Source organism: Cherax quadricarinatus, chromosome 4 (genome assembly GCF_038502225.1).
Source record: "Cherax quadricarinatus isolate ZL_2023a chromosome 4, ASM3850222v1, whole genome shotgun sequence".
Lineage (NCBI taxonomy): Eukaryota > Metazoa > Arthropoda > Malacostraca > Decapoda > Parastacidae > Cherax > Cherax quadricarinatus.
In genome coordinates, this window is record NC_091295.1 from 19,348,207 (window position 1) to 19,358,982 (window position 10,776).

At 43.0% G+C, this 10,776-nt stretch overlaps 1 protein-coding gene across 1 annotated transcript in view; it reads left to right on the plus strand.

The window, feature by feature from the left end:
* Window positions 1-218: 218 nt before the first annotated feature.
* The window catches only part of LOC128684169 (SH3 domain-binding glutamic acid-rich protein homolog), a 125,985-nt gene continuing 115,427 nt past the window's right edge, over window positions 219-10,776 (plus strand). Inside the window, exon 1 of the mRNA XM_053770300.2 lies at window positions 219-388. Coding sequence (XP_053626275.1) covers window positions 344-388 — 45 coding nt within the window. The 5' untranslated portion in view covers window positions 219-343. The remainder of the gene's footprint in view (window positions 389-10,776) is intronic.

Below are 10,776 nucleotides of genomic sequence, written 5' to 3' on the forward strand. Positions count from 1 at the left end.
GGGTGCCTTGGTCATATAGGCAACAACAGCGGAAAAAAATATTATAGTTATTTTTATTTTATTAAGATATTCTACAGTCATCGAAAAATTTAAAGACATAAAGATATCGCTTGGCTAAAAATATCCGAAACACGCTCAGATAATTCTCTAAGAGTTGTCTTGATGCTAGTTCATCCATAAAGTTTGCACTCTCTATGGATGCTGCCAATGTTTATTTCTGGTTCGACGATCGTAAGTTTGAAGCCAGAAAATCAGTCTGCCAGTGTCAAGGGTAGTGTGAGGTAGTGCTGTATACGGCTTATAAATATTTCAGTGATTCCCTATCTTCGTGGCAAACGCAGATATGGTCATCAAAGTGTACGTCTCCACTATCTCCTTCAGCCAGGAGGTAAGAGTCTGCACCATAACAGTGTGTACAACATACTTGCCTGACCGACCTTAAGAATGTCACTCAGGCTGGACTCTCACTCTGGGCTTGGCTCTCATACTCTACCATATTTTTTTTTACCCCATTACTACTGTTCAAGAGATTGAGCAATTATAGGGATGCATTTCATTGCTCAGAGGTAAAATAATGGTTATCATATTTAGTTGGAAGCGTTAAACCCGTATGGGTCGCACAGCGCTGGAGGAATAGGCAGAGACAATCCAAGGAAACGGGGGGGGGGGGTATTTCAGTTCCCTGGATCAAGATCCCTTCATTTTTTTATTTAAGCCTCGTATATAATTTGAAATCTGCAATGATTATACATGTACTGTATATAGTAAATTATGTAGAACTTAAGCTAGGATAACCAAAGTCAATAAAACTTCACTTACGATTAATACTTTGTCAGTTAATTTTTATGTATACACCATGCTCATTTTGATTTTTAAAAAATATCACATTCATGGGTAAGGCCTAAACCCGTAGGGGTCATACAGCTAATGGGGGAATGAAGGCAGTGACTCGATTCAAGGAATTGGAGCAAATCCCTAATTCCTTAAAGATCCCTTTGCCAACTAAAAAGTAAATAGTTTGGGTTAAACAGATAGAAAAAAATTCCGGTTTTTAGGTCGTAGAAAAAAATTCCGGTTTTTAGGTCGTAGAAAAAAATTCCCGTTTTTAGGTCGTAGAAAAAAATTCCCGTTTTTAGGTCGTAGAAAAAAATTCCCGTTTTTAGGTCGTAGAAAAAAATTCCCGTTTTTAGGTCGTAGAAAAAAATTCCCGTTTTTAGGTCGTAGAAAAAAATTCCCGTTTTTAGGTCGTAGAAAAAAATTCCCGTTTTTAGGTCGTTGCGATTGTAGGGCTGCAGGTCATTGTTGGCCGTATCATTGTAGGGCTGCAGGTCATTGTTGGCCGTATCATTGTAGGGCTGCAGGTCATTGTTGGCCGTATCATTGTAGGGCTGCAGATCATTGTTGGCCGTATCATTGTAGGGCTGCAGATAATTTTTGGCCGTATCATTGTAGGGCTGCAGATCATTGTTGGCCGTATCATTGTAGGGCTGCAGGTCATTGTTGGCCGTATCATTGTAGGGCTGCAGGTCATTGTTGGCCGTATCATTGTAGGGCTGCAGGTCATTGTTGGCCGTATCATTGTAGGGCTGCAGGTCATTGTTGGCCGTATCATTGTAGGGCTGCAGGTCATTGTTGGCCGTATCATTGTAGGGCTGCAGGTCATTGTTGGCCGTATCATTGTAGGGCTGCAGGTCATTGTTGGCCGTATCATTGTAGGGCTGCAGGTCATTGTTGGCCGTATCATTGAAGGGCTGCAGATCATTGTTGGCCGTATCATTGTAGGGCTGCAGATCATTGTTGGCCGTATCATTGAAGGGCTGCAGGTCATTGTTGGCCGTATCATTGAAGGGCTGCAGATCATTGTTGGCCGTATCATTGAAGGGCTGCAGATCATTGTTGGCCGTATCATTGTAGGGCTGCAGATCATTGTTGGCCGTATCATTGTAGGGCTGCAGGTCATTGTTGGCCGTATCATTGTAGGGCTGCAGGTCATTGTTGGCCGTATCATTGTAGGGCTGCAGGTCATTGTTGGCCGTATTGTAGTGCTGCAGGTCATTGTTGGAAGTATCATTGTAGGGCTGCAGGTCATTGTCGGCCGTATCATTGTAGGGCTGCAGGTCATTGTTGGTCGTATCATTGTAGGGCTGCAGATCATTGTTGGCCGTATCATTGTAGGGCTGCAGGTCATTGTTGGCCGTATCATTGAAGGGCTGCAGATCATTGTTGGCCGTATCATTGTAGGGCTGCAGATCATTGTTGGCCGTATCATTGTAGGGCTGCAGGTCATTGTTGGCCGTATCATTGTAGGGCTGCAGGTCATTGTTGGCCGTATCATTGTAGGGCTGCAGGTCATTGTTGGCCGTATCATTGTAGGGCTGCAGGTCATTGTTGGTCGTGTCATTGTAGGGCTGCAGGTCATTGTTGGCCGTGTCATTGTAGGGCTGCAGGTCATTGTTGGCCGTATCATTGTAGGGCTGCAGGTCATTGTCGGTCGTATCATTGTAGGGCTGAAGGTCATTGTTGGCCGTATTGTGCTGCAGGTCATTGTTGGAAGTATCATTGTAGGGCTGCAGGTCATTGTCGGCCGTATCATTGTAGGGCTGCAGGTCATTGTTGGTCGTATCATTGTAGGGCTGCAGATCATTGTTGGCCGTATCATTGTAGGGCTGCAGATAATTTTTGGCCGTATCATTGTAGGGCTGCAGATCATTGTTGGCCGTATCATTGTAGGGCTGCAGGTCAATGTTGGCCGTATCTTTGTAGGGCTGCAGATCATTGTTGGCCGTATCATTGTAGGGCTGCAGATCATTGTTGGCCGTATCTTTGTAGGGCTGCAGGTCGTTGTTGGCGGTATCATTGTAGGGCTGCAGGTCATTGTTGGTCGTGTCATTGTAGGGCTGCAGGTCATTGTTGGTCGTGTCATTGTAGGGCTGCAGGTCATTGTTGGCCGTATCATTGTAGGGCTGCAGGTCATTGTTGGTCGTGTCATTGTAGGGCTGCAGGTCATTGTTGGCCGTATCATTGTAGGGCTGCAGGTCATTGTCGGTCGTATCATTGTAGGGCTGCAGGTCATTGTTGGCCGTATCATTGTAGGGCTGCAGGTCATTGTTGGCCGTATCATTGTAGGGCTGCAGGTCATTGTCGGCCGTATCATTGTAGGGCTGCAGGTCATTGTTGGTCGTATCATTGTAGGACTGCAGGTCATTGTTGGCCGTATCATTGTAGGGCTGCAGGTCATTGTTGGTCGTATCATTGTAGGGCTGCAGGTCATTGTTGGTAGTGTCATTGTAGGGCTGCAGGTCATTGTTGGCCGTATCATTGTAGGGCTGCATTTCATTGTCGGCCGTATCATTGTAGGGCTGCAGGTCATTGTAGGGCTGCAGGTCATTGTTGGCCGTATCATTGTAGGGCTGCGGGTCATTGTTGGCCGTATCATTGTAGGGCTGCAGATCATTGTTGGCCGTATCATTGTAGGGCTGCAGATCATTGTTGGCCGTATCATTGTAGGACTGCAGGTCATTATTGGCCGTATCATTGTAGGGCTGCAGGTCATTATTGGCCGTTTCATTGTAGGGCTGCAGGTCATTGTTGGCCGTATCATTGTAGGGCTGCTGGTCATTGTTGGCCTTATCATTGTAGGGCTGCAGGTCATTCTTGGCCGTATCATTGTATGGCTGCAGGCCATTGTCGGTCGTATTGTAGGGCTGCAGGTCATTGTCGGTCGTATCATTGTAGGGCTGCAGGTCATTGTTGGTCGTATCATTGTAGGGCTGCAGGTCATTGTCGGTCGTATCATTGTAGGGCTGCAGATCATTATTGGCCGTATCATTGTAGGGCTGCAGGTCATTATTGGCCGTATCATTGTAGGGCTGCAGGTCATTATTGGCCGTATTATTGTAGGGCTGCAGGTCATTGCCGGTCGTATCATTGTAGGACTGCAGGTCAATACAAAATTTCAGGTCCGTGTTGGGCTCGGGTCATTGTAAGACAGTGTAGGGGTTCAGGTTAACCTAGATCAGTTGCTTATCATCAGTGTAGGGCTGCAGGTCAGTGTCAGGGGAAGCTGTAGGCTACAGTTCAATGTTATTGTACCTGATGGCTGGATACCTGAAGGATGCTTCCTGGGGGTCAACGCCCCCCACTGCCAGGTCCCAGACCATGCTTCCCGATGGATCAAGGTCTGGTCAACCAGACTGTTACTGCTGGTCGCATGTATTACAACGTATGAACCACGTACCGGCTGGTCAGGAACTGATATAAAGAATGTGTCCAGTTCCCTCTGGAAGACAGCCAAGAGGTTTGCTGGTAATACCCCTTATTATTTTATTGGATATAATTTTCACTGTCTAACAAGTCTCTTGATTTCACATGGAGTGATTCCGGTGTGCAGGTAAGATAAATAAGATTTTGTCCGGATTATTAGCCCAATAAGTCAGTGTTTCAATGGGGACTGTCTTATTTCCATTGGGGTCCTTTAATCTTGTCCTTTAGGATGCGACCCATGACAGTTGACTGACACCCAGGTATCTATTTGTTGCTAGGTGAGCAGAGGCAGCTTGTGTAAGGAAACATGCCTGAAGTTTCCACCCGTACCGAGATAGAATCACGGACACTCGGTATGTGAGCTGAGTAGAATCACGGACACTCAGTATGTGAGCTGAGTACGCTATCAACCGAGCCAGTCATTCCAGCCTATCCCTCCAGTGTAGGCTGCAGGTCGTGGTCAGTGTAGTGCTGTGTCTCGTTGGTAGAATATACCGAAGTGTGTTAAAACAAACACCATATGGCATTTTGAGCATTAATAAAGGTCCTGGTGGGCGAAATTTCTCGGTAAAGTGCCCTAGACAACATAGTATATTTCTACAGGTCATGGTCAGTGTAGGGCTGCTGGTAGCTGCTAATTCAGGTTTTCACTGTTTCCTTCAGCTGGGCAATACATATTTAGTGCCAGTGGGAGAGGAAGTTTTAATTTTAGAAGTGGTGTGTGTTCGCGTGTCTACCTGCCTACCTACCTGCAGGTATGTGCCTACATATACTTTACTGTGTATATGTATTGTATATGTTATTGTAATGTACCAGATTTTCCTAAAGCTGGCTTCTGATCAGCCGGGCTGTGGTGCATACCTAGTTTATCTGGCCATCAATGAAAAGGCTTGGTCGGAGACCGGGTGGGCGGCGCAGTGACCCCCAGGAATAGTCTCCTGGTAACTGTATTCTTTGCAGGGGTCTCGGCATAGTTCACAACTTCTCTTCAAACACACATCTCCTAAGATGTGATCCTCAATTGTTCATCGAGGTATTAAGATCAAAGCGATTGTGAAAACTAGCTATGGGAGAGAAACGTTTTAAGTTATTCGTAAAAAGCACTTAGCAAGTCCTTTTCTTCCTTCCCTCTTCTCGTCAGAAATTGGTTTGCAGGGGGTCAACGCCTTCGGTGGGTGGCCTGATCCACAAAGCTGTTGGTGCTAGCTGCATGCAATCCAAAGTATTCACTACTGCTCAGCTGATCAGGAAATGATTTGAACTTGCTTAGCTCCCTCTCAAAGGCAACTAACGGTCTGTTGGTAATGTCCCTTGTGTATAAAGGGAGGATATTGAAAAGTCTTGGTCCTCTCACACTTAATGAATTCTTAGTGTATTCGTGGCACCCTTGCTTTTCATTAGGGGTATTTTGCACTGTCTGCTAAGCCTTTTGCTTTCGTAGGGAGTGATTGGTACCAGATTGGGACCCGTAGTATAGGTGACTTTAGGCGTTCCCAATAATTTAGGTGCTTGACAGAGTTTGTGGGCAGTGAAGGCTCTCTGTACATTTCCAGATCTACAATTTCGTCTGCATTAAAAGGGCTGTAAGAGTATAACAATATTTTGGTCTGAGAGAACAAGTGACTTAAGAAAATAATCAGTGGCTTGGCGTTTTTCGTTTTGAAGGTTCTGGTTATCCAGCCTATTATTTTCAGAGACCTGTAGCCTAAGATATGCTTCATAAGCTATCTTATTATGATTTCGCATTTTAATAACCGAATCCATTGGGTAAATCCAGTTCGTATGTAAATGAACTAATAAGAGCTAAAACACTTGAAATAGACCAGGGAGCTAGACCCGTTTCTAAAGAGCAGTGTTTTAATTGAGTTTTGGCCTGTTTTACATAAACATTCCAAGTAGTTATAGTTGTATTAATGTTTGATAGGTGTTTTGTATGCAGTGTTCACGCTGACGTTAAGAGAACGAAACTTAATTTTATCAGATTAAATTTTCCATTAGCGTTTCCATTGTTCTGTTTATCTTATCAAGCAAAAGGGTTATTCTGAACTTTGTATGTGTTTCTGAAGCGGCAGATGACACCAGAATTACCGGTTATGCTAGGTTGGAATGCATACGCTGTTAGTGGACCATTCTTTCCACTCCCTAGGCTTACACCGTGCACCATATTAGCGAGAATAGGCAAGGCTGACGCCAGCAATTCATTTCAGAGCAAAATGAACTTTGTGTGGCGTCACCGCAACACTCGTGAGTCACGTGTGCAACACCCAAGTGTTGCATAAATGTCTCGTTTATCAACTAGTCTGTTTTCTAAATCATTTGTACTATAATACCTTTTTAACACATCATCATGGTGTGGTATTGCAATATACCACAAAAGAAAACCAGGGTTGCCATGATACCACAGTAAGTGTAAGGGGCCAAAGATTCTTCAGAAGCCTTCCATCATACATAAGGTAGGGGATTAGCAACAGACCCCAAGCTGTCTTCAAAAGGGAATTTAAGTTAGTAGATTCCTGATCAGCCGGGCTGTGGTTTGTAAGTCGGACTGGGTGCGGCCAACTGTAAGTGTAGTTAATCAGTCCTTGATACACCAGGTCTGGTCTGGGGTAGGGCCACGGGGGTATTGACCCCTGGAAATATGCTTGAGGGGTATTTATGGTGGTTGGTGACAGTGGTGCTTTTACTATCAAGGTTATCACGATGATGTATTAAGTGTCAGGGTCAAGACATTAGGTAGTGAGCATGGGACTGCTCTAGAGATTACTGAGGGACTCAAGATGAGGATCACAAATGTTGCGAGCACGTTCGCGCTATCAACCTTCTGTGCTCTCGTTTATTTTTCTGCAGCTTGAACCACTTATGTACACTAGTTCTTTTTTAACTCTTATATTTTAATTTTTTACGGAAGTTAATTCTGATTATAAAAATATTCAAGATTGGTTTGTTGCAATTGACTAGCTTATACATGTTCAGCCCTCTGTGGCATGTTATTGCATACCTTCAAAAAGTTAAGGATTTGGGGTGATATAATACTCATGGATTATTTGGGCACTATAATCATGTTAAACCTTTCACCACCTTCAGAAATGTATACAGAAAGTGTGTGTGTGTGTGTATTCAACTATTTGTGGCTGCAGGGGTCGAGACATAGCTCCTGGCTGTGTGTGTGTGTGTATATATATGTATGTGTGTATATATATATATATATATATATATATATATATATATATATATATATATATATATATATATATATATATATATTTTATATATATATATGGCAGCCAGAAGCGTCCAGATGGTATCACCCTTCAAGCCTGGACAGATGGGAAGCAGGTGGTGTGGGACTATACATGTGCATCTACCTTGGCTGATACCTATCTCCAATACACCAGGGAGGAAGGAGGAGCAGCTGCCAGCTTCAGGGAGTCCCAAAAGTCTAGAAAATATGGAGAACTTGTCCATCATATGTTTGTTCCCATAGGCTCAGAGACCCTTGGCTCATGGGGAAAGAGTGCATCTAAATTCCTTAAGGAGCTGGGAAAAAGACTCATCAGGGTAACTAGGGATCCCAGGGCAGCTAGTTTTCTGTTCCAGCGGCTCAGTGCGGCTGTTCAAAGGGGTAATGCCTGCTGTATTTTGGGCACACGCCCCAGCTCTGAGGAGCTGGATGAGATTTTCGCCTTATAATCGGTGGTACACATGTAACATCATGTACCTTATATGCCACCTTTATATCAACAATGTATCTCTCAAATCTTCTGTACCATATTATATATATATATATATATATATATATATATATATATATATATATATATATATAGTAGTAGGTTGGTAGACAGCAACCACCCAGGGAGGTACTACCGTCCTGCCAAGTGAGTGTAAAACGAAAGCCTGTGATTGTTTTACATGATGGTAGGATTGCTGATGTCTTTTGTCTGTCTCATAAATATGCAAGATTACAGGCATGTCTTGCTACTTCTACTTACACTTAGGTCACACTACACATACATGTACACATTTATTTATACACACTCATCTGAGTTTTCTTTGATTTTATCTTAATAGTTCTTGGTCTTATTACTTTTCCTTTTATATCCATGGGGAAGTGGAATAAGAATCTTTCCTCCGTAAGCCATGCATGTTCTAAAAGTCAACTAAAATGCCGGGAACAATGGGCTAGTAACCCCTTTTCCTGTAAAGATTACTAAAAAGAATAATAAGAAAATTATAAAAGTGGGAAGTCTGAATGTGCGTGGATGTTGTGCAGATGATAAGAAAGAGATGATTGTGGATGTTATGAATGAGAAGAAGCTGGATGTCCTGGCTTTAAGTGAAACAAAGCTGAAGGGGGTGGGAGAGTTTCAGTGGAGAGGAATAAATGGGATTAGGTCAGGGGTTTCAAATAGAGTTAGAGCTAAAGAAGGAGTAGCAATAATGTTGAAGGATAAGCTATGGCAGGAAAAGAGGGACTATAAATGTATTCAAGGATTATGTGGAGTAAAATAAAGATTGGATGTGAAAAGTGGGTTATAATAAGCGTGTATGCACCTGGAGAAGAGAGAAGTGTAGAGGAGAGAGAGAGATTTTGGGAAATGTTGAGTGAATGCGTGGGGAGTTTTGAATCAAGTGTGAGAGTAATGGTGGTTGGGAATTTCAATGCTAAAGTGGGTAAAAATGTTATGGAGGGAGTAGTAGGTAAGTTTGGGGTGCCAGGGGTAAATGTAAATGGGGAGCCTTTAATTGAGCTATGTGTAGAAAGAGATTTGGTAATAAGTAATACATATTTTATGAAAAAGAGGATAAATAAATATACAAGGTATGATGTAGCACGTAATGAAAGTAGTTTATTAGATTATGTATTGGTGGATAAAAGGTTGATGGGTAGGCTTCAGGATGTACATGTTAATAGAGGGGCAACTGATATACCGGATCATTATTTAGTTGTAGCTACAGTTAGAGTAAGAGGTAGATGGGAAAAGAGGAAGGTGGCAACAACAAGTAAGAGGGAGGTGAAAGTGTATAAATTAAGGGAGGAGGAAGTTCGGGTGAGATATAAGCGACTATTGGCAGAAAGGTGGGCTAGTGCAAAGATGAGTAGTGGGGGGGGGGGGTTGAAGAGGGTTGGAATAGTTTTAAAAATGCAGTATTAGAATGTGGGGCAGAAGTTTGTGGTTATAGGAGGGTGGGGGCAGGAGGAAAGAGGAGTGATTGGTGGAATGATGAAGTAAAGGGTGTGATAAAAGACAAAAAGGTAGCTTATGAGAGGTTTTTACAAAGCAGAAGTGTTATAAGAAGAGCAGAGTATATGGAGAGTAAAAGAAAGGTAAAGAGAGTGGTGAGAGAGTGCAAAAGGAGAGCAGATGATAGTGGGAGAGGCACTGTCAAGAAATTTTAATGAAAATAAGAAAAAAAATTGGAGTGAGTTAAACAAGTTAAGAAAGCCTAGGGAAAGTATGGATTTGTCAGTTAAAAACAGTAGGGGAGTTAATAGATGGGGAGATGGAGGTATTAGGTAGATGGCGAGAATGTTTTGAGGAACTTTTAAATGTTAAGGAAGAAACAGAGGCGGTAATTTCATGCACTGGTCAGGGAGGTATACTATCTTTTAGGAGTGAAGAAGAGCAGAATGTAAGTGTGGGGGAGGTACGTGAGGCATTACGTAAAATGAAAGGGGCTAAAGCAGCTGGAACTGATGGGATCATGACAGAAATGTTAAAAGCAGGGGGGATATAGTGTTGGAGTGGTTGGTACTTTTGTTTAATAAATGTATGAAAGAGGGGAAGGTACCTAGGGATTGGCGGAGAGCATGTATAGTCCCTTTATATAAAGGGAAAGGGGACAAAAGAGACTGTAAAAATTATAGAGGAATAAGTTTACTGAGTATACCAGGAAAAGTGTACGGTAGGGTTATAATTGAAAGAATTAGAGGTAAGACAGAATGTAGGATTGCGGATGAGCAAGGAGGCTTCAGAGTGGGTAGGGGATGTGTAGATCGAGTGTTTACATTGAAGCATATATGTGAACAGTATTTAGATAAAGGTAGGGAAGTTTTTATTGCATTTATGGATTTAGAAAAGGCATATGATAGTGGATAGAGGAGCAATGTGGCAGATGTTGCAAGTATATGGAATAGGTGGTAAGTTATTAAATGTTGTAAAGAGTTTTTATGAGGATAGTGAGGCTCAGGTTAGGGTGTGTAGAAGAGAGGGAGACTACTTCCCGGTAAAAGTAGGTCTTAGACAGGGATGTGTAATGTCACCATGGTTGTTTAATATATTTATAGATGGGGTTGTAAAGGAAGTAAATGCTAGGGTGTTTGGGAGAGGGGTGGGATTAAATTTTGGGGAATCAAATTCAAAATGGGAATTGACAGTTACTTTTTGCTGATGATACTGTGCTGGAGTTTACCTGGAGAGAGTTTCGGGGGTCAATGCCCCCGCGGCCCGGTCTGTGACCAGGCCTCCTGGTGGATCAGCGCCTGATCAACCAGGCTGTTGCTGCTGGCTG